The sequence below is a fragment of the Pinus tabuliformis genome, chromosome 9 (assembly GCF_031772625.1).
Source record: "Pinus tabuliformis cultivar Carrire ecotype Pingquan chromosome 9, CPIR1, whole genome shotgun sequence".
Classification (NCBI taxonomy): domain Eukaryota; kingdom Viridiplantae; phylum Streptophyta; class Pinopsida; order Pinales; family Pinaceae; genus Pinus; species Pinus tabuliformis.
The window spans coordinates 157,059,746-157,084,018 of record NC_142307.1 but is presented as its reverse complement, the minus strand read 5'-3'; the positions used below and the strand labels follow the sequence as shown (position 1 = coordinate 157,084,018).

Below are 24,273 nucleotides of genomic sequence, written 5' to 3'. Positions count from 1 at the left end.
GTGTTTTTCCCTTAGAACTGCCCTTTCTTGCTTTTCTCTTGGGGAATTAGTTTTTGAATCACGAAGTAGTTCTTTTTCCTCAATAGGATTTTGATACTACTTTCTTCCCAGTATATTTCTATATAATCAATTTCTAAATGAATTAATGGCATTTCATTCAGAAAATTGTTATATGATGTTTTGGCTTCAGAAACAGTAGTACTTGTTGCCCTTTGTTTAGAGTTGGAGTGGCTTTTCTTGGGGCATAAAAGCCAACTCCACTTTGGTACCATTTCTTTTGCCATTTTAGGAGATATTGGAAGAAAATTAACATATATTCATGGACTGAAAAGTAAAATATATTTCTCATTTTATCATCTGAGATATCGATCACCTTAGGAATCCAGATTATGCACCATTTCTAAATTTCTGTCTTTAGTGAAATCTTTTGACTTAACTATGTTGTAGTCTAAATGTGTTATGAAATGGTCCTTTTCCAGCTGCTTAAAGTAGCAAGAAGGGAAACCAGTATTTTTATCCCAAAATCCAGCAAGAATCGTTTTGGCTTTTATTGATTCAAACTTGCAATTTTGACAAAGATTGACTGGCTCGATTTGGCTGATGGCAAACTGGAAAAGGATAAAAACATAGTGTTTAGCCTTCTTCCTTTGATATTCCCCTCAAAACCACTTTTGTGCAGAACAACAATAGAGAATGACAAATGTTACCTTTGTTTTGTTTAAGTTAGTCGATTGTGAAGTGCATTTCCATGTGTGGGTTTTCGTTCTACAACTAATGCTTTTGCATGGTAACTTTGGAAGATTCTCAGTTTAGGTGAAAACATAAAAGTCAGAGCCAATATTGGTATATGGAATAGTTACCTTTGTACAGGATGATATTTTTTCTTAATTTAAGAGACTAATTGTTATGAATATCTGCCATATCTATTTTCCCTGATGAGAGTTCACAGGAAATGTTGGAAAAGTTTCAAAATTCTACAGATTATACTAAAAAAGATATACGATATCTGTTAGTATTGTTTCAAGAAACGTTTGCCTTGAAAGCAATAGTGGTAATATGATTCCCACAAGATGTCAGTCATGCAACTACCTTGATGTTCTATTGAATGTGGAAGAAGGAGCATTTTCAAAAGGGAAATGATCATCATGATCAAACCTGGACCACTATGTTTGACAAATTTTGAGCTTCGCTGTTTAGTCTTTCAGTGAACACAATTGATTAAGAAGCTTGCTTGACTGAAAAGCGTGACATATATTGGACCCGGCCCTGAATAAGGGGTTTTGTATCTCAAAATCGAGTTCCAAACTCTTTTCCCTTCTGTCTTCAATAACAGTAGTGGCATCTGCCTGTTTTCCATGACAGCAAAGGTTACTAATCAGAAAATTGTAAGTACCAATACGTGGCACCAACTTATTCTTTAAGATAGCATCCAAAATCCCAATCTCTCTGCTGAAGTCAACTATTTATCAAGAAGGTTTCAATATATATTTTGTTGCACCTATAATAAAATTCACAGCATTGACAAAGCCTAAACTACATGCAATGGCTTCTGTAATTGAAGTTGCTACCTGTAATCAACAGTCCCACATGCATTACTCTTCCTTTCCTCTAAATGTTACTGAAATGACATCCTTGGCCTTGTTCATGTCCCAACAGATGTAGTTTATAGAGGTCTTATCTTCATCCATCATTCACAATATTTGACCAATGGCTTTAAAACGTTATTATACCTTCACTAGCCTCCCTGCATTGAAAATCATTTAAATGATACAAAAAAGTGGAAGGGATGTTGCTGTCATATCATCTAACAGTTGTATGGAGAATGGTCATATGATATTTCTTCTTATCAACAGCAATGTCCATGTTCACAAAAGCACATACAGCAAATCATAGCTGTAGGTTATGATTTGCAGTGTCTGAATGATATACTACTCCATAATCAAAGAGAAGATCCACAAGGAGAGGTGGTTAAGGCATCATGGCTTCAACTAGACACAATGTTGTGAAAAGTCTAAGACGATATGGACCCATAGATTGAGAATTATTTTTGTAGTTGACATAAGAAAATTTCGACATCAAAATATGGATCAGTTTACTGGAGTCTTTGTAAGGCCACTGGAAGTTTGCAGTTGAAGATAACAAGGAACATTCTCTAATGAAACTAAGCTTCCACACTCCAAACTCCAATACCATGTTTGCTGAGGACATTGCTATGTGTGGTTATGTGGAGATTCAACTAAATAAAAATGTACAAGAAGGATTGCTGATGAAAAATTCCCTAATACTTCTGTAAGGAATGCGAGTGCAAGTTTTGGGGGCATCAAACTGTTTTGGGTGTCTGTGAGTGTGCAGATTTGGGTAAATGTGGAAGACTAAAGCGTTGTTGCAGTATAGCTTTTTGGGTTTCCTGCATTGATAATCTAGCGAGCCAGTTTTTATTTTGTCTGGAATCTATAGTTCAATTTGATTTCTTGGTCACCTGGATCATTGATATGGAAGAAGCCAATGGTAAGCAAGCATTCTGGTTCTTGCCTTTTTATTTAGCTGAAAGTTAATTTATTCCGACATAATTTATCGTTTCTGGTTTTCGAGCTTGTTTATGTGATGTGCATGTGTGCACACACCCATCAGTGCCTTATTAGATGAGATATACGTACAAACCCAAACACATCTAATATGCAAATACCCATTCTTTAAACTGAAACCAGTGTGTTTCAATACAAGAAATGAGGAAATAGGAGGACCTTGTTATGACAATTTATCACATCTTTTCTGATGCAGTTATAGAATCCAAGGATGGGACCATTTCTACAGCATCGGCATATATAGGTCATCATGAAGGTCAGATTTTGCTAGGTTATGCTTGATAACAATATTTTATGCTACTTTTCAATGGACTTGTTCTATTTGGGATCATGAAGATCGGTGCAGAAATCTGCATATAATTTGCAGAGTGATGTTCTTTTACGGATTTTTAGACAAACTTTTGTTTTTCAAAGATGAATTCTGCGATTTGAAATCTAATCCACAATAGAAAAAAGTGAGTGCATTGATGCTCCCATGAACCATGCTAGAGACTAGCCAACTGCTCTTTGTTCCATGGAAAACAAGGTTCAGGTGCCAAAGAAACAGAGCAGGGGAAGCAATGGTTAAATGACAATCCTTATCTGGTAAAGTTTAAAATAAAAATTCTGGAACATGCAAAGGAAGCAATTTTTAGGCATAGAGTAGGAGGAGAGGTAATTCTCTTATTTGTATCTTGCCTCAACCATTTAATGAAGTTACTAGGGTTCTTGAAATGTGTGGTTATGTGGAGATTCAACTAAATAAAAATGTTCAAGAAGGATTGCTGACGAAAAATTCCCTTCAGAAAAAAGGAACGTCTGCCTTGCAATTTCGAGATGCAGGATTGCAAATTCACATTTTTGGAGTTGATTGGGTTTATCTCTTATGTTTTTGTTATGTTTTTTTTTGGGATTTTGGAATCACCTGAGTGGTCTTTTTGTCCATTATTTCGCTCTCTTTAAATAGACTTCTATGAACCCTTTCTCATCCAATTGCACAAGACTATTTTTTGGTTCATCTATAGAAATGAGTTTCAAAATTTTAATAATTCTAATTTCTATAATTAAATAAATTATTTTTATTAAATGAATTTTATGAAAAGCATCTTACAATTAGTTAATGTTTTAGTTATAGTGTGAACCACCAATGTAAGAGAGACAGGAAACCGACAACCGGAAATGATAGGACTATCAACCTCGGTTCCGGAGAAGGAGTGAAACAAGCAAGAAGCTACAACATATGGCTGGAAGCAAAAAGACTGACTTCTACCCAGTTTGGGCAGAAGCCTCAACACAAAGCTTTTTCCCTTTCCTTTTTTTGACTTCGACCCAACCATCCTGGGGTGAATGAGAAAAAACAACTTGAAGATAGGGGTTCTCCACAGGGGGGCCCTCCTTTTCTGAATCAGAGGAGGAGGTCATATGGACGCGTTTTTGGGCGATGGTTGTATCGGAGGAATGTGCCGGACCATCGGTGGAAGGGACCACTGAATGAGGGGCTTGATCCAATTCTGCATCACTACCTTCATCTTCAGAGCTAGAGGAATCAGAATCCACAACTAGAGGTGGAGAGCATGGAGCCCATTGTTTGGACTTGGGCTTGGAGAGGTTATCCTTATTCTTTTTTGCCAGGAGAGATGGGTAGGTGTTCTGCAGATGCCCTGATTGGTGGCAATGGCGACAACGGAATGCAGTATTTTTGTAATCCAGTGTCTGGGTACAGACAAAATCGTTTATCTTGAGATTGATTTGTTCTGGAAGTCCTTTGCTCAGATCTAACTCCGCACATATTCTGGCATATGTGTACAGACCTTTGTTTTCCCGCCAGTAATCTCCCATAATGAAACTGCCCAAGGTGTTGCCTATAGCTTTATAGACTACAACATGCCATAAGTGGGCAGGTAAGTTTGGAAGCCTGATCCATACAGGTGTTCTGGTAATGATTGCGGTTGCTGGATCAAAATCTGGGAACCAAGGAATCAAGAAGAGCCCTGCAGTTCCCATGAACCAACGACCTTATTCTAAAGCCTTTTCATAATGCTTACTGTCATCAAATAGAACAATGAAGTATCCTTTTGAACAGAAACCGATCTTACAATGATGAGTCCAGTTTGCATGGATCCATGCATAGAGATCCTGAGAACGCGGCCACAGTCCGTTAAATCTACAAATAATGGCTTTTTCTGCAAATTCTTGAAATTGGTTTGCAAGACCTTCATGGGTGCTTTCAACAGAGGGAACTTCCTTTGTCTTGTCAACCAAAAAAGGCTTAGGTTTAAGGGCTTCCGGGGGATTGGGGTTCTCAGAGTGTACTGCATCTTTGTAAGAGAAAGGAGGAGCAGAGGATGACTATCCCGCTGCACCTCCACTCAAACGAAGGGTTAACACCAAAGAGCAGTTTCTGGTAATGTTGTAGGAAGAGAGGGGAGGAAGGTCTTCAAGTTGTTTACCTTGAAAGAGAAGTCTCTGAAGGCCTGAAGGGATCCCAATCCATCGTTCTAGCTCCAGTTTGAGATCCAGCACCAAATTTGAAGAACTGACCCATTGCAGGATGGTTCTACCTGTAGGTTGAGAATTTTGGATATGAAAGGAGTCAAAGAAGTGCCTAGACACAGTGCCAGGGCCTCTTGTGCGTCCGAGAGCAGATCTGCCATGGCGATGATAGGGAGGGGATTTCTCCTCTGTAAGCATATCTGGCGAGTTCGAGAAGCAGATCTGCTACTTGCTTACGGCAGAGATGAAATCTGAGGGATCTTCAGGGTAGATCTTGTTTGCGATGTGAGCTACTGTAAATATGGCGGCTTTAAATCTATCTGGAACATTTGCAAGGAGTGCAGCCACCCAGACAACGACACCATCTATGCCAAAGAAATCCCTGTGTAGAGGCATGCTAACCTGCCGTTTCAGATCTACAACCCAGTCGATGTGTATTTCCTCTATTGGTACCTCTACAGGCAAATCTGGCAGGTTCGAGAGGCAAATCCGTTGTTGGCTTGCTTCTGAGGTGAAAACTGTGGGATTTCCAGAGTGGGTCTTATTTGCATTGTGAACAACTGTGAAATAGATGGCATCAAAGCAGTCTGGATCAAATGCAAGGAATGCAGCCGTCCAGACAGCGGCATCATCTATTCCATGGAAAGCCCTGTGCAAAAGCTTGCAATCCTGTGGATTAAAGTCTGTAGTCTGGCTCTTGAATGGAAGGCGGCCAGCTCTTGGAGAGGTTGAGCCGGCGCAAACCAGAAAAGCCAAGCTACAAACCCTAGACACTCCTTTTGCCATCGCTCCGCCGTCTCACATGTAATATATATATTAGTAATTTATTAATTAATTATTAATTTTATACTTTTTTTCTTTAATTAGTTTTCCTTGCTCTTTAAAAGTAGTATTATTATTTATTTATTAATATAATTTCCTAACTAATTTGAATAGTATTTTGAGCTAACTATACATTAACGTTCATCCTAAAACTAAAATTATTTAATTTACTAACTAAATTTCCAATGACTACTTTTGGGAACTGAGGCATTTCTACTATTTAAACCTAATGGCTGATCTTGTTTTTTCATCCTTGTCATGAGGATGAACCATAACAGTTGGTTTGAAACGTTACTAAAAAAAATTATGATGTGATTATTCTGAAATACATTTCTAACAGTGTTTAAATTGTTTTTTTTTTTTTTTTGTTATGATTGAAATGAATTCAGCGCCATGCACCCAAATCCTAAAGTTTAAGCGTTGTAATTTTAATTTTCATAAATTTCTACCAGATTTTCTCAAAACCATTCCCAAAATTTCTATTTTTTTTCCGGGGAAAATGTGAACGGTTTAGACATTTTTTTTCTCAAACGAAAGAAAAAACCTCTTTCATTGAAAAATAACAAAAGATAATTACATATTCATAGATCACTGAGTCAACATTGGCCACAAGATGCCACAAAGTATTGAGAATTGACCATAGAAACATGATGTTAGAGAATTGACCAAAGAAACATGAACAAAGCTCAAAACATGATCAAAAGGCGAGATTGCCAACAAAAGTACGAATCCAAAACTCAAAACCTGCAAAGGTCAAACTGTCAACAAAAATACCAGTCCAGAACTTGAGCCATAGATACTTGCGACAAAACAAATAGAACCGAGTGGAAGGAAAGTGCTCAGGAGAAATCAGACCCAAGGGAAATTTCTAAGTAGAGGGAGAACACCCTCACACAATGGCAAAGGACCCCTCACTGATGAAGATGATGTCACCTTGTTCATAACATTCATATCTGATCAAGCCAATCTACAAAGAGATCCCCTTATTGGATAACGGGTCCGCCTGAAAGTTCAGCTCTTTGAAGATATGGTAGAAAGAAATCAATTGGAAAGATTCCTTTCACGATTGAATTTGGATGATCTAGTGGAAAGAGACGACACAGAGAGAGGATGCACTCCCTTTATTCAATCGAAAGTGACCTTAGAGTCCCCTACCATCACAACTTCATCCACTGCAAACCACATAACACATTTGAGAACTCCCCACCACGGGGGCTTCACTAGAGAAGCAATACCATAACACGTGCATTCATATTGCGGGTATATATGGAAAAAATGACATAATATATTGGGGGATATATAGGGGGTAAAGGGTTTTTATATTGACAAATATAAAAAATGAAGCTCAAAGTTAATAAAAGAATATAAAGGGGTATGAAAAATGTTAATGAGAAAATTGATACCTACAATATCTAGTGAAAGTAGGGTTTTTTTAAATAGGGAAGGTGTATTGGGTTCCTATTGGTAGCGAGTTAAAATATGCGATTTTTAGAAGTAATTTCCAATATGCAGACAAATTAAGGGTATTGTTTAATATGCCACAAATGAATGTGATATGTGAGAGGTTCATTGAGTGAAGCCCCTGTGCTCCCCACAGAGTCAAGACTTCTGCTCGAATGCTCCCCACATAGTCAAGACTTCTACTTGAATGTTGGTACCTCGGCTAGCAGACCAAAAAAAATGGAAGGAACGCGAAGGACAAAGAGAAATCAAATTACCACAACCACACTTCCCTCCAACCAAGGCACCATCAAAGAACCCGATTAATAAATATTATCTAGGGACTTAGGAGCATAAGGGCGCCCATGGCAAGCAAATTTATGTGCCCCAAGCTCCATGAAATTGTTAACAATACAAATGACAGTGCTCCCACATATAAGCCCCTGATTATCAAAAATGGCAGCATTTCTACAACGTCATATACCCCAAAATATGTAGAGGGGAAGAACCCAAAAATCTAGAAGGTTGGTAGTCCAACGATGTAGGCACTCCAAAATAGAGGTATTGATGGGAGGAAGGACGATGCTTAGGAGGGTAGTAACACGTTCCCAAACCGAAAGAGCAAAAGGACGGCCCATAAGCAAGTGGTGAGTGCCCTTCGGGACTGCTCTACAGAGTTCGTAGATGCTAAGGCCCAAAAAAAACCCCTTTTAGTGAGAATATCCCAAATAAAACTCATATTATAAACCGAGCGAGACCAAACATTTCAACTTAGTCGGAGTCTCCCATCTCCACATCCGGCAAGCCAAGTGTCCAAGGGGTCCAACCAAGGCAGAACAAGGATATAATCATACGCCACTTTAGTAGGAATGTCCACACCCAACGAAGTTCCTCCCCAAAGTGAGACTATACGTATAAGTATAGAGAAAACTATCTAGACCACACAACCTTCACGGAAATTTCATTTCATTTAAGGTTGTCGGGATTTCAAATCCCAAGCTTGACTGCCGCACTCTTACGTTCAGGTGTAGCCAATCGGTCAAAAGTCTCCAGCCTGATATTATTCAAATAAGACATTCGGTCACATGGTAATAATATTCAAGTGAGACAATGCCAACTTAATCTTCTGCTCTCCACAAGTGGTAGCCGATCGGTCAAAAGTCTACAGCCTGATATTAATCAAGTGAGACATTCTCGGTAGCCTGGTAATATTATTCAAGTGAGACAATGACAACTTAAGCCTCTGCTCTCCACAAGTGGTTCGTCCAGGTTTTTCGTGAACTACACGCAATGAGGAGTGTTTTATTGACCTCCTGTGTTTCTGGCCTGTTTTTTGTAATTTCTCTGCATACATTTTATGAGAATGTATACGCACAGAATCAACCCATGCCATCTTTCTCTAAGAGTTCTCGAAGCATAAGGATATTGAGAGTAGGCGTGCCTTGGAGGACAGAGTTCACTGAATTCGTTTCAGTTGAAAGAAACGGAACAAACTTCGCTGTTGGGGGATTCTGCGTGAAGGTGTTTGAAGCGGCCATTAAAACTCTCAATTATTCCATCCATTACATCCCATTCCGATATACAGATCCTCATAACATGAGCTTCTACGACTATATTATTCATCAAATTGTGCTCAAGGTATAGGTGTTGTCTATGTGTGGGTGCTTCGATTGTTTTATCGATCTTACAAGTAATAGCTCTCTCATATCTTTCACGTTGTCCTTGTGATTTTGCATTTCAGAAACTCGATGCAGTTGTAGGAGACTTCACCATCACATCAAAGCGCTCTCAAGAAGTACTGTTTGCACAACCTTTCTTAGATTCTGGTTTAGTGGCGGTTGTTCCATTGAAAGATCAGGATATCGTTAGTTTTGGCTGGGCCTTTTTGAAGCCTTTCACCGCTGAGATGTGGCTACTAACAGCGGGCTTCTTCTTCTCCGTAGGAATGGTGGTCTATCTCTTGGAGCGCACAAAAAATCCGCGCTTCCAAGGGCAGCCAAGAAAGCAATTTGGAAACGTATTGTGGTAAGTAACAAGATTGGCCATGGCCTCTATTATATGTACAAAACAGTCAGGCTTCGAAAACGCGCTGTATTTAACATGGTTTGTTTGTGTGCAGGTTTGGCTTTTCAACTTGGTTCACTAATCAGGGTAAGCTGCGCTGTTTCTTCTCTATCGCGAATTCCTTGATTCTCTTCCCTTTTTCTCTGATTTTGTTTTATTTTAATTGAAAAAAATCGGGATAGCAGATGATGTTCGAACTGTTATGGCGCGCGTTGTGGTTGTGGCCTGGCTTTTTGTTATTGGAGTTCTGTATTCGTGCTATACAGCAAATTTATCGGCTATTCTAACAGCCCCACGTTTAGAACCAACACTCAAAGACCTCAGAAGTGTGGTGGAGAGTAACGTAAGAATTGGGTATCAAAAGAAATTCATACCCACAGAGTCATTTGTAGAATATTACGGAATCGCCAATCACAGACTAGTGTCTCTAAGAAGAAAAGCTGATAATTATTATAACGCGTTGTCTAGAGGTGATGTGGGTGCTGTTGTAGACGAACTTCCATACATGAAATCTCTTGTCGCCTCGCCTTCGCTAGCCAAACGTTCACCCCACTAAACTGGAGATTCGTAAGTGATTAACATAGGAATCTGTAATTTGATTTCAGTATCCCAAACCTTCATAAAAATTATTATTCATGACTATTTTGAAGTTCATTTGTGCATACCGATAGGCTGCTAATTTGGGCAGGCGTTTGATCGTGTGCATTATGAACTGGTAAAGGATATTTCTATCAAAATACTAGAGCTATCAGAAAACGGCCAACTCCACACGATGCAAAAACATTGGTTGCCTTATTACCATGACAGTGATTGCAGCAAATACAGTGATCAGCCGGGAACCATCCAACTTCAAGTTCAACACTTCTGGGGTCTTTTCGTTATATCAGGGTTGGTATCAGTCACAATATTGTTGCTTTTCATGGTGCGAAGGAAATTGAATAGTTCTAAAGTGGCCTCAACTACTACTACTACTCCTCAAAGGTCCAGTTGGCCACGGCGGAGGAGGCTGTATCCCGGGCGAAGACTTATATGGCCGAATCTGGTAACTGATCAAGAAAATTCAATTTCTGAGGAGAACAAAATTACTTGCAAATGCCATGCCATTTGTTGGAATATGAATCAACACTAGTCCAGTGCAAACAAGTCTGCTTGTGATAACAAGTAGAGCAATCCACGATGATGGGGTTGGGTTTGGGTTCGGACTTTCCTAGTGTCAATGCTAGATATTGTATCATAATTCTTGGCCTCTCCAACTTTTAACGCCATTTACTCCATGTTTTACTGTCATTTACTCCATTTTCTCTCAAGTTTTATTGTCATTAATTACTACCATGTAATGGCCTCCCTCTTGTCGCTAGTTACCGCCATTTAATTTGGCCTTCCTCTAGGTTGAATTTGAGGATAGTTACGAATGTAATAGTTATGGATTTTGAGGATAGTTATGTCTGTAATATTTGTTTGATTTATTAGCAATTGTCCCAAAAGGTACAATGAGAGGCCGATAGGATTATTAGGAGGAAACCTCTATAGATAGGCAACTAAACTATTGAACATGGTAATTGAAAAGTGGCGAATTACATTTGCAAATATTAAAACAAATCACTTACATTAGTGGTTCACATTATAACTAAAACATTAAGTAATTGTAAGATGCTTTTCATAAGATGCGAAATAATGGACAAAAAGCCAATCCGGGAAAAAAGCATCTCATCCTTCTTGACCACAGAACCACACATTGCAAGAACCCTAGTAACTTCATTAAATAGTTGAAGCAAGATACAAATAACAGAATTACCTCTCCTCCTCCATGCCTAAAAATTGCTTCCTTTGCATGTTCCAGAATTTTTATTTTAAACTTTGTCAGATATGGATTGTCATTTAACCATTGCTTCCCCTGCTCTGTTTCTTTGGCACCTGAACCTTGTTTTCCATGGAACAAAGAGCAATTGGCTAGTTTCTAGCATGGTTCACGGGAGCATCAATGCACTCTCACCGTAAAAGAACATCACTCTGCAAATTATATGCAGATTTCTGTACCGATCTTCATGATCCCAAATAGAACAAATCCATTGAAAAGTAGCATAAAATATTGTTATCAAGCTGAACCTAGCAAAATCTGACCTTCATGATGACCTGTGTATGCCGATGCTGCAGAAATGGTCCCATCTTTGGATTCTATAACTGCATCAGAAAAGATGTGATAAATTGTCATAACAAGGTCCTCCTATTTCCTCATTTCTTGTATTGAAACACACTGTTTTCAGTTTAAAGAATGGGTATTTGCATATTAGATGTGTTTGGGTTTGTACGTATATCTCATGTAATAAGGCACTGATGGGTGTGTGCACACATGCCCGTCACATAAAGAAGCTCGAAAACCAGAAACGATGATGATCATTTCCCTTTTGAAAATGCTCCTTCTTCCACATTCAATAGAACATCAAGGAAAACGTTTCTTGAAACAGTAGTAACAGATATCGTATATCTTTTTTAGTATAATCTGTAGAATTTTGAAACTTTTCCAACATTTCCTGTGAACTCTCATCAGGGAAAATAGATATGACAGATATTCATATAGAGATAACTTAGATCAACATCATGACATACAATTAGTCTCCTAAATTAAGAAAAAATATCATCCTGTACAAAGGTAACTATTCCATATACCATTATTGGCTCTGACTTTTAAGTTTTCACCTAAACTGAGAATCTTCCAAAGTTACCATGCAAAAGCATTAGTTGTAGAACGGAAACCCAGACATGGAAATGCACTTCACAATCGACTAACATAAACAAAACAAAGGTAACATTTGTCATTCTCTATTGTTGTCCTGCACAAAAGTGGTTTTGAGGGGAATATCAAAGGAAGAAGGTTTTTATCCTTTTCCAGTTTGCCATCAGCCAAATCGAGCCAGTCAATCTTTGTCAAAATTGCAAGTTTGAATCAGTAAAATTGTTCGTTTTAATGCAGAAATGGATTTGGCACCCTTTAACACTTCTACTGCAAACAGATTGTAAAAATTAACATCTGATATGTGCAATTCCATCAAAACCAAAACGATTCTTGCTGGATTTAGACTACAGCATAGTAAAGTCAAAAGATTTCACTAAAGACAGAAATTTAGAAATGGTGCATAATCTGGATTCCTAAGGTGAGATATTTAGACTACAGCATAGTAAAGTCAAAAGATTTCACTAAAGACAGAAATTTAGAAATGGTGCATAATCTGGATTCCTAAGGTGATCGATATCTCAGATGATAAAATGAGAAATATATTTTACTTTTCAGTCCATGAATATATGTTAAGCACTTAAACACTTGAGCCCTGAGTATTAGTCAATCATGGGGCACATATCATGAGTAGGGTACATGCCCTGTGTGTCCAACACTCAAGTCGCATGTGTACTGATGTTGGCCAATGGTTAATGTCCCCATATGTTGTCATTTGTCAATTATTTTCAAACTATCAATAGTTGGATCTTAATGCACTAGTCCTAGTGCCAGTCACTTTTGATAATGGTGATCGAAAGTGTCACAGCAACTTTAGTTTCAGTGGTAGTGATATTGATGATATTGATTATGAGATCCAGGAGGATGAGCTATGAGAACCTTCTACCCTCTTTTTTTTTTAAATTTCATCAGTACTGCCATCTATCATATTCTTTATGTATTATGTTTTGATGACACTGAATGAGAAAGCTGTGGTTCATGGATTCTATATGTATGATCTATGGTGTATTCTTGCACATTTTATGTGTTATAATTCTTTGTTTTAAATATTCTAGAACTTTACATTTTCATGTCTATATTTTATTTCTATAATTTGCACACATACACACATCATCGGAAATAAATCGCTAGGATACTCCCAGACACTTTTCCCCATTCTAAGCATGCCTGACTTTGTGGGAATCAAACTTGGGACTTGCACAGTCTGTTGGAGTACTAATAATGTCCTGGCAATACTGGCACCAACCCATTGAACTATATATATATATATAGAGAGAGAGAGAGAGAGAGATTAGTGTCCCCTTAAACCCTTGCAGGTGGTTTAAATATTCCATGTCCCATTGTTAGGTTTCTTAGCTCAGCAAGCATTCTTCTCTTCCCATGCTTTGAGGACAAAGCATCTTAATGGGGGAAGACCTGTCCTATGGTCCTACCCATGACCTCTTGCAGGTGATCTAAATGTCCATGCCCCAGTGTTAGGTGTCTTGGCTCAGCAAGCATTCTTCTCTTCCCATGTTTTGAGGACAAAGCATCTTAACAGGGGAAGACCTGTCCTAAAGTCCTCATAATTTAGCATGTGCATGTGCATCATGTAGGATGAGTAGGATTACATGTGTCAATAAATTGAGAGTGGACTTAGTTGAGTCATGACTCAGTTGTATATATATTATAGCTTCTAAGAGTTAATTGTATACATCATTATTATTGAGATTTTGAAATTGAGTTATTGCCTTTGATATTTTTCATCTCATTTCTTGTTTAGGTTTAGTGTTACTGCTTATTTCTGCCCCTATTTCTCTCTGTGTGTAGCCTGTCTCATTTGTATAGCAAGCATTATAAATATTCTGGTCAGAAAATAGTATCCATGTAAAGAAATTGATGAAAAAGAATCTAAATGCTATGCAGATAGTTGTATTCAGTAAGCTAGGATGCCATCGTTTAGGCTTGATGCTAAATTTAGTGGTACCTGATTGACTTTTCATGCCTGAAAATTTCTTATGGGTGAGCAGCCTACTATTCACACTATTATTGTTTTGACTGCTGGTAGCAGGTGATAAGGAAGGATTGCATATATTTGCTGCTGACATCTAATGCCCAAGCTGCTTTGGAGTGACCTTCAATGCAATTCTTTTCTTTGATATGCTTTGCACTATTGCAGATAGATTATAGTTGGTGGTTCAGAACCCGTTTGCTTTCAAATATAATTTCCCGTTGGTGCAATATCTGATTACAGAGCTAGTTGGATCAACATGAATCCAAGCCTCTCACTGGATGAGAAATGGTGGTTACAATTTCAGCCTGACTTTCAAGGGAAGATCAATTTTGGTTGTGACTCTTTGTACAATAGGAGATTGAGCATCACTGAAGCTCAATTACCTACATGTACAGACTCAGATTTGAGTAATTGTTCCAATGGACAAACATGTGGACAAAGCATAAATGATACATGCTGCCCACGGGAAGTGAATGAGGAAAACTCTGCCTTTAACAAAGTCAAGAAAGTGAATGGAAGTAAAGATCATACAGCTTCAGCTGTTGATGGTTGTCAAGATCAGGCATGGACAATGGATAAATTGACGAAGAGAAGGGCTTGAACTCCTTGCTACTTTATGGCCATTCACCCTCAACTTCAGAAGCCACCGAATCACAAGTTTCCCATAAATCATCCTCCACTGATTACCGAGAGAGAATCATTAGGTGAGTTTGGTTGCCCCATGATGTCTCATAAAATACTATTTTTCAAAGGTGCGTAAAATATACTTGATAAGCAGGGGCATTTTTGTCTTTGTAATTCTTGTTCTTTGCAAAAGCTAATATGTATATTTACAAAAAATCTCTTTCACAGAACGTGAACAAAAGTCCATGATAAATTGGCAAACTATATTGGCACATCCATTCAATGTCCACTTTTTTAAACTCATACGGCTCCTCCATATTCTGGGTTGCCATACAATTTTCAGTTCCTTTTGAGTCTTAGAGAGTTTATAAACATGCAATACATGGAGAACCCTGCATTAAAGATATAGTGATAACCATAACATGAAGGTGTCATTGACAAAGGCTTCTTGCTAATAAATCTGGGTATTGGTAATTTATTCTTAATTTCTTGGTGGCTCAAGCTAGTCATTACTGTTTGGCAGATACAATGGCAGGATAACCAGCTCCGATGGAGAAACAGAATATCTGGAAGCTGATTATACCAGGAAGTCAGACTTATTGGATGCTCTTCGACATTCACAGACTCGGGCTAGAGAAGCTGAGAAAACATCATATAACAGTTTTCTGAATGAAATTTCATTAATTCATTTAGAAATTGATTATACAGAAATATACTGGGAAGAAAGCAGTATCAAAATCCTACTGAGGAAAAAGAACTACTCCATGATTGAAAAACTAATTCCCCAAGAGAAAGGCAAGAAAGGGCAGTTCTAAGGGAAAAACACGAAAGAAGACACTATTAAATCTATGAGAAAAACATTAACAACAATACCCAAAGATATTTCATGTCTGCAGAATATCTTCCTAAAAACATATAGAACACATAAGAAGACTCTATTAAATCTATGAGAAAATGGATTGTCAACATGATGAGGAAGAAATGGCATTGTTGTCTAAAAACTGTATGCATATTTGTTGCACGGACAAGATTCCTTTGTGATTTCAGAAATGGAATTATTTACATGCCGAACATGCAAGAGATGGTTGCAGAACTATTTCAAGCCAAATGTTTAGCCATAAAATACCAAAGTTCATATATGTATACTACAAGGAAAAGAGAATGCCCAACCAATTTACTGATTACATTCACAGTCATACAAAACTCTGTGGAGAATGTAATCCCTGTAAACTATGAAGAGAAATTTAAACACTGTAATTCCATGATTTGCATAAATAGATCTTGACAGAACGAGAACAAAACAACAGAGTTTGGTCCAGAGCTAAAATGCTCAACTTCCGTAATAATCTGAAGATCCTGAAGTCGACAGGGACAAGTCAATCTAGACATGGAGATGTGTTTGGAAAGATATAACTAAACATATATACAATGGAAGTATTTGTTGGCTTCTAAACATATGTACAATAAAAGCATTCTATTATGTAGAGATGTGATTGAGCATGTGCAGCTAATCATATATGCATGATGGGCCATGGCATCGGCAACACCAGTGAGTGTTTATTGTGGTGCCATATTGTGCGAGCTGTTCCTGCAATTGATGGCGCATTTGCCTGTGTGCGTCCCTTTCATGAATGTGAATTGTTATCTTAAGTATTTTCCTTATTTTTTTTAACAACTTGATGGCTGGGCGCAAACGGTAAAGTGGCAGGATCCTTGTCTGCATATCTTGTAGTGTAAGTTCTTGTTGCTGAATTTCTTCGCAACACTCATACAACCTTCGTAGGTAGCATGTATTCATACCTGTTGTCGTCCAAAAAGGAAACATTGTAAGTGACAATGAATATGTTTGACGATTTTGTTTGAATATTCGAAATAAATTAACGATTCATGAACACAATTGTGCTGACACAACAGGTGTTAAGTGAGGATGACAAAAAAACCATAAGCAGCAAGTGCTGAACTCCCCATGCACAATGAGACAATGGGTGCATAGCAAACAGTTTGTATACCTTGAAGTGCACACCTTATGCTATTGAAAAGTTGTAAGAGCATATGTTTTGTATCCACAACAATTATCTTTCAAACAGGAAGGGTATTCTCCAGTCAATGAATCTATGCTTCCACAAAGTGGTGCATGAAGGCACTATGATAGCTCCCAAATCATAGCTTAAATATGATGCCATAACAGTCTCTTCTGTAGATTAATTTTTGCCAAGAACAATATATGAAGGTTTCAGCTTCTCCGTGCAGGATATTTTGGTAATGTTGAAGCTACTGAGTTAAGTATAGACTCGGAAGGATGGCTGAAGAACATTCTGGGGATGTTATCCTCTAGGATATCAGTTGAAGCTGTGAAAATAAAAAATGTATCAGAAAGGATTAAGAGAATTGAAATCAGTGAAACTCGAAGTTCATGTGTTGATATTGAAACTACTTAAAATCGTTTCAACTTAAACCCCGCACTGTAAGGGGGAAAGTTGGAAGAAAAATCTCTTGTTTATCCATTTACAAATGCTGTCTGCCATATGTGTTTGCGTTGCGACTCCTGCAACTGCAACCATAGCCCAATGGTTTTGATTTGGAGACTTTTAGGCAATTTTCTCTCCTCATTATGCCGAATCAGAGTGGTGTCTAAATGAGCTCCTACTTATGTTGGAGACGATGGAGACAGGCCAGTCAACCATTCTAGCACCCATTTGTGTCCTGGAAAAACAGAGAAATATGCCTCTGAACAAAATAGGGAGCAGGCTGCAGGTAATGTTCAAAAACATTTAAGCAGCTAGTACAGACCTCCCAAGCCATGGTGAGAACATATCGGTGCCTAAAAAACATGGAATTACATCAACTCGATGTCAAAGTAAAAGTTCCAGTCAATGAATCTATGCTTCCACGAAGTGGTGCATGAAGGCACTATGATAGCTCCCAAATCACAGCTTAAATATGATGCCATAACAGAAAAACCTGAACAAAATAGGGAGCAGGCTGCAGGTAATGTTCAAAAACATTTAAGCAGCTAGTACAGACCTCCCAAGCCATGGTGAGAACATGTCGGTGCCTAATAAACATGGAATTACATCAACTCGATGTCAAAGTAAAAGTTCTAGAATGGCTGCAGGCATATACACTGGCAATCAAGGCAGCATGGGTATTATTTTGTTGGTCCTAGTGACACATATCCTTTCAAGTTAGAGAAATATCGCCAACCATTTTCGACACTGGAACTAAAGACTACTCCACATCAAACAGCTGACCATAACCGTTGAATGTTGAGTATAAGCAGCGACAATCAGAGAATGCAGAAGATGACAACTATGAGAAATCATTTAGTTTCTGTACAAAGTTTCTATGCCTCTAACTTCCACTTCATTCGATTCCAGCCAAACGATAGTGGGCATCTATTAAAGAGGACTGAGAGAGCTTCAAAATTAAAGAGGACTGAGAGAGACGATGACCTGATCTGGAAGAAATGATGTCCTGCAGATGTTCTCTTCCGGTTCGATTTCCAGCTCCGTTACCCGCTCGTGAACAGTGCTATACTCTGTGAGATTGATCCAAGACTGCCGGTAGTTTGATCCAAGAAGGCTCCCGGTCATGGAAGCACGGAAACCGCAGAACAGTTGATCGTGCATCAGAACAGCTGTGCACCGCAAAACAGGGACCGCAACAGAATGCGCCATTACTACCCTACTCTGGAGTGCCGGGCTTTGTGTGACGGTTACCTACATTCTCGCTCAGGTTTGCTTTGATTCTCGACGCTCACAAGGTCCCAGAGGCTAATATATAACACCACTTCATCGGCATTTTCTGGCATTAGAGGGGCCTCAATATGCAGAATTGAACTCTCCGGAGAAACCCATCGTTTCTTTGGGCTTTTAAGAATAACCCAAAATAATACAAACAAACAGGGAAAACATAACTCAGCACGACAGCGATTCATCGGCATTTTCGGGCATTAGAGGGGCCTCAATATGCAGAATTGAATTGGTTGCCTAACTCTCCGGAGAAACCCATCGTTTCTTTGGGCTTTTAAGAATAACCCAAAATAATACAAACAAACAGGGAAAACATAACTCAGCACGACAGCGATGGCATAACTCTCCACGTGTCAGCACGGGAGACAAAGGGACGACGAAAGTCTGTTCCAAAGGAAGGCCTATCGGCCTAAATATATTTTTAAGAAGTAAATGTAATAGTTATGGTTTTTGAGGATAATTATGTATGTAATATTTGTTTTATTTAATATATTTTTAAGAAGTAACATTATAATCGTCTCATTTTCTAAATCTATTCATTTGCATACAATGGTTATACTTTAAGTGATTTACTTTAAAAAACCCATTGTATACTTTAAATGATTTACTTTAAAAAATGGGATTGTTAGACTTTAAATGATTTACTTTAAAAACTTGGATGTATGTAATATTTGTTTTTTTAACATATTTTTAAGAAGGAACATTATCGTGGTCAATAAAACTCATTTTCTACTTATCCTATTTTGAAAGATACAAATCTATTTATTTGGAGACAATGGTTATACTTTAAATGATTTACTTTACAAATTTGGAAATTTCATTAGTTTAAAGGTTAGACTAGTTAAAATATGATTGGAAATTTCATTAATTTAAATGTTAAAGTAGTTAAAATATGATTTACAAGAAGCTAGAGTAAATTTGATTCATCATAAAGTTAATTTTATATAACCATTAATAAAGTTAAATTTGATTTGATTTAGAGGTTAAAGTAGATAGAGTAAATTTGACTAGATCATAAAATTAACTTGATATAATTATTAACTAAATTATGATTGGATTATTATATTAAGAAAAATTTGAGGTCAAAATTTAGTCTCGAAACAAAAAAAATGTACTAACAAAATTAACTTTAAAAAAACTAATAAGATTCAAGATGATGTTGTAATCCTTAAAGGAAAATATTTTAGAAGGAAAAGAAGGCAACTATTTTTTTGTTATATTTTTTACTTATCTCCTTATAGATTTACTCAAATGTCAAGTGTAATGTCCTATTGGATGCTGAATTAAATTCCACATCCAATCAGTGCCCACTTTGCATACTTTTGAGTAGTCCCCACATCATATTTTTTTTCATTTTTTTCGACGTGGGGTCTACTCAGAAGTATGCAAAGTGGGTATTCATTGGATGTGGAATCTATTTCCATATCCAATGGGTGTCTACACTTGACATTTGAGTAAAATTATAAGGAGAAATTATTTTTATTTTTTTTCCTCTGAAAATTCATAACTATTATTTTATTTTTTTTCCCATGGAAAAATTCGTAATTTCATTAATGAGTAAGAAATTACATTTTGTAGATGCATATGCATATTCCGATATTTCTATCGATATAAAACAGATCCAAAGAAACATCAAATCCTACTACCTATGACACATCGAGGTAGTAGCCCAAACAGAGTCAGGGAGGAGTCCAAAAATATTACAAACGAACAACAATGTAAATATTATCTTGGTCCACGCAGGGAGATAATACCAAAAATATGTGCAGTGCCAATCATAATGGCCGCATGACAGTTCATAAACAACAAAATATATATGTACAATAATCTGAAAACAGTGTCCAAAGATTAAGCCAAAATGTCCATAAAGGGTCTGTGATAGTACTGGTAGTGTTCTCCATCGATCTGTTCATTGATCAGCCAGATGCCCTGCTCCCGGATCACGCCTTCTTTGGAAAGACGGTTAGCCTCTGTGTTCTGCTCCCCGATGTATTGGAATCACCCGAGGTCGCCGCAGCAATGCCAGGAACTGGTGGAGGGGGACGGTGAGGTGGCCGACCACGCTTCCTCGGAGTGTTCTGAGCTAGTTTCGCAGATCGTAAACCAAGGCTCGATAATGTGCCTGTTCCCCCAGAGTGTGGAGTGGAAATCCTATGAAAATCCTCAGAGGCACGAGGAAGTTCCTCTCTAGTAGGGTCTCCATGTGACAGAGCATCCTGATCCTGTGATACCTGGGGAAATTTTCTCGCTGAGTTCCTGCTATTCCACTTGTTCAGAGGGAAATCTTTGAAAAGGTGCCCACTTTATGGCAGTGCCTACATCGGAAAGGTACCCCTTCATAGTCCAGCATTTGCCTCCTCACCGCATCCCTCCACTGAATGTTGATATACTCCGGAAGCCCTATCGAGAGGTCCATGTGTACTAATATTCTGGCATAATCCATTCTTCCTGTCGAGATAAAAGATTCATCATGAGTAAGGTATGTACCCATGGCATCCCCAATCTGTCTAAATATCTGCTCTGTCCAGAAGTGATAGGGAAGACCCGGAAGTCATACCCAAATCAGTCCAGCCCCCGCCTTTTCAATCTCTGGATCAAACATCGAAGTCCACCTTCAAAGAAGGATTGGTGCTTGATCAATGTGCCATATTGTAGAGAGGACCCAATTGGTGTGGGCAAGGCTTTTGAAACGCAGGGCAAACCAACCCCTCACAAAGGTTTGTACTCGAGGGGGTTCCGACAGATGGTGTCCCCAGACCTCCATCGTCCACTTCTGAAGCCGCTCCACGTTGTAATGTCTGCCTCTAACATGCCCAACCAGAACCTTTTCTGCCAAGTCCATTGCCTCACTGAAAGGAGTGTGTTCAACCAGTTTTAAGAAGATTTCATTGCTGCTTAGAGGGAGGCACTTTTTTCTTTTTGAAATCCCTGTTTGTTTCTTGTTCAAGTCTGCCGCCACCCTATCCTCCTGACCATCCGCAAGTGCAGCCTTGTCCTTCCCTGTCAATGGTCATTTTGCCTTTAGATTGTTGAAATACCCTGAGATAATGCCTATCCCCGTGAAGTTTCCCTGTGGAGGGTTCCTTGAGTCTTGAGGAGCAGAAAGGACCGGCGTCCTGCTATCTGGTGCAGGAGGAAACCCTTCCAAGGGTTTATCCAGCTCAATCCCCACAGGATTTGAAACTAAACCCGGCCCTAGGGTCTGTGTGTCTGCCGCTCGCCCGCAGAAGACCTCCGATAAGGGTTCCCTGAGAGGTTAAGGGCCTGTGTATTCTTCAATGGCCGTTGCTTCTGAAGCAATCGAGACAGAGGGTATATGCTGCCGAGAGAGTGAAGGTAGGGCATCAACCTCTGCAGCAAGTTCGTGCTCAAATGTTAAATAATCATCCACTGTTGACCAAGTCTGAGGCCATATCAGCAGATGTTCCGAAGAACCCGCGGAAAAAACGTCTTTGACCTCCATAATTGTCGAGAAACCGAGCTGACATCTACCTACAGGTATGTCGGTGGGGGACCAAAACCGTCTAGGGGAAAAAAAAAAACTTAACCATACAAAACCGTAAATAGCTAAAGAATAACGTGAGCAAGCTGCAAATGAACCATATACTGTGACGGATTCTTCCTCCTGTTGTTCTTAGGTCCTAGCAACAGGTTCGTTCCCTAGGCTCGATGCCCTAACCCAAATCGTTTGTGTTCGCCATCTCCGCTCCAGTCCTCTGTTTGCAACAATTTTTCTTTTAATCCGTCAGAATTCTCTCAGGCCTTCACCATGTGGAACTGGAAATGTCATAGACGAGACGTTCATCTGGAGAAGGGTGGGAGTGGAAACTCCCAACCATCACAGCATTCGCGCTCTGGCCCGAGAGCCATCGTTCATCTTCTGGATTTTTGTGCTTGTCTGAATAGGAATCTACGCAGACTTTGATGTACAACCTATAGAACAAATCCTGTTCAAGTAAGGTCGTAAACTATTATTTTATTATTATAGTTATTATTTTATTATTTTCCTTGGGAGAACTATTTTAGACCTCAAAATTCCTTTAATGATGGGTTTACCGTTGATTCACTTGTTTAAGGTTTTGATAACCCATGGTTTTAACTATGATAGTTTCATGTAATGTAGCCTATATGATGACTTCATTGTAACACACCTTTGAGCCAAAGAACAATAGATCTATTATTAGAAGCTAGTTTTCTTACAAGGTTCCTATGATATTTTATGGTTTACATGTGTTATTCTAATTATGTTTTTATTTAACTCTCCTTTTTACAATACTGGTATCAGAGCTTGATGGTGGATTAAATTGATAGATACAAGGGTATAACATAGCCAAAATCCAAGACCATTCACTATCTCTTATTTAGAAGGAATGCTAATTTGAATCCAATCCACTAAGATGAAATGTAGATTTGATGGTGTCATGCTAGGAGCTTTGCCTACAGTTATTAAAAATGATGTTGTGACATGGTCTTCTAATTCATTAATGATTTGCAGACAATTGTGATTGATTCATAAATTGTCATGGATATTCCATTGGATAGTTCGTCACAACAGATCTGATAAAACTATATTTAAAAATATGAAATCTATATTATAAGGGTTTTATTTGTCTTTAGATTTATGGATTTGTAGATTACTATTAATTGTGTATGCATGCAAAACAAAATTATGCATAAAATAGAGAACAATGAAATAAAAACTCATAAAGCATGATTTGACACAAGATATAACCTAGGAAACCCTTTCGCGAGAAAACCCAGCTGGAAGGTGAGGCGACTTTGCTAGAAAATGGTTGCAAGTATAAAGAAGTAAGCTATGTGGCATATGGTCTACTGCAATGCATAAATCCTCTCGATGCACTATATCCCTTATCCCCCCTAGCTATTTTTCTTATTTATGAAACAAATGCACTTGAAAAGAATGGAACCCCTTTTCTTCCTAGTGGCCCAATTATAACACAACCTGATAGCCTACTAATAGTTAGGTTTGATTACCTCAATTATTAACTAAAGTTACAATATATACTATTCTATATTATTCTTCATCATAATCACATGGATAGTCCTCTTTCCACGAACAATGCGGGTTAATGTGACATCCTCTCGAATTATGCTAGCCAAAATAGGAAGGTCAACTTCAAAGTGGCATAACTTTTGCATACATACTCTAATTGAGGCTATTATTATGCCATTAGAAAGGTCCCTATGCATAGAATATGGAAAAAAGGTGTTTCACTAAGGTGGAAAAGTTATACCCCCCAAAAAATGTCATTTGATGCCTCAAAATGCTTCGAGAAGGTTTTATACCCCAATTTTCCAAACTAGTTCTCACCGATAAAACTGGTCCTGTGATCCAATTCCTCTTACTTTTCCACTCTAAAACCATCGAGATGGATTAAAAACAATATAATGATCCAATCCATATCACACCTCCTCATTTTGGGAGGATTTTGGTCCCAAAAAGATTTTATTAAATGAGGTGAAGAAATTTTCCTCCACCATTTCTCAAGTGTACCATTTAGCGTTGCCTGGAAGTTATCCTTTCAACCCAAACTACCAAAGGTAGTGCTTCCCCCATATTATAGTTCTAGAGCTCTTTTGCAAAAATATATCTTCTATCAACACTACTTGAGCATCTGGTGCCAAATCCTTGATAGAAAGTAGGACCTATTCCTCTTCCTAATTTAGTGTGGAAGGCTCATAGAGTTTCCAAATACTCAACATTCAAAACTAAGTAAATGAGCATGTATGGGTATATTGAGTCTATAGGAATTATCTACCACCGTCTCC

The 24,273-nt window shown here is 38.3% G+C and overlaps 1 protein-coding gene and 1 non-coding gene across 2 annotated transcripts; one reads left to right on the top strand and one right to left on the bottom strand.

The window, feature by feature from the left end:
* Window positions 1-8,616: 8,616 nt before the first annotated feature.
* Window positions 8,617-10,575, top strand: LOC149147601 (glutamate receptor 3.4-like). Its single transcript, XM_089442626.1, has 5 exons — window positions 8,617-8,957; window positions 9,061-9,344; window positions 9,439-9,470; window positions 9,569-9,950; window positions 10,072-10,575. Exons 1-4 carry the CDS (start codon window positions 8,706-8,708, stop codon window positions 9,937-9,939), a joined length of 939 nt encoding a protein of 312 aa, XP_089298752.1. The 5' UTR covers window positions 8,617-8,705; the 3' UTR covers window positions 9,940-9,950; window positions 10,072-10,575.
* Window positions 10,576-22,222: 11,647 nt separating this feature from the next.
* On the bottom strand, window positions 22,223-22,448 carry LOC149147600 (small nucleolar RNA U3). The gene has a single exon (XR_016263881.1). It is a non-coding gene; the product is annotated as a small nucleolar RNA U3 (small nucleolar RNA).
* Window positions 22,449-24,273: the final 1,825 nt, after the last annotated feature.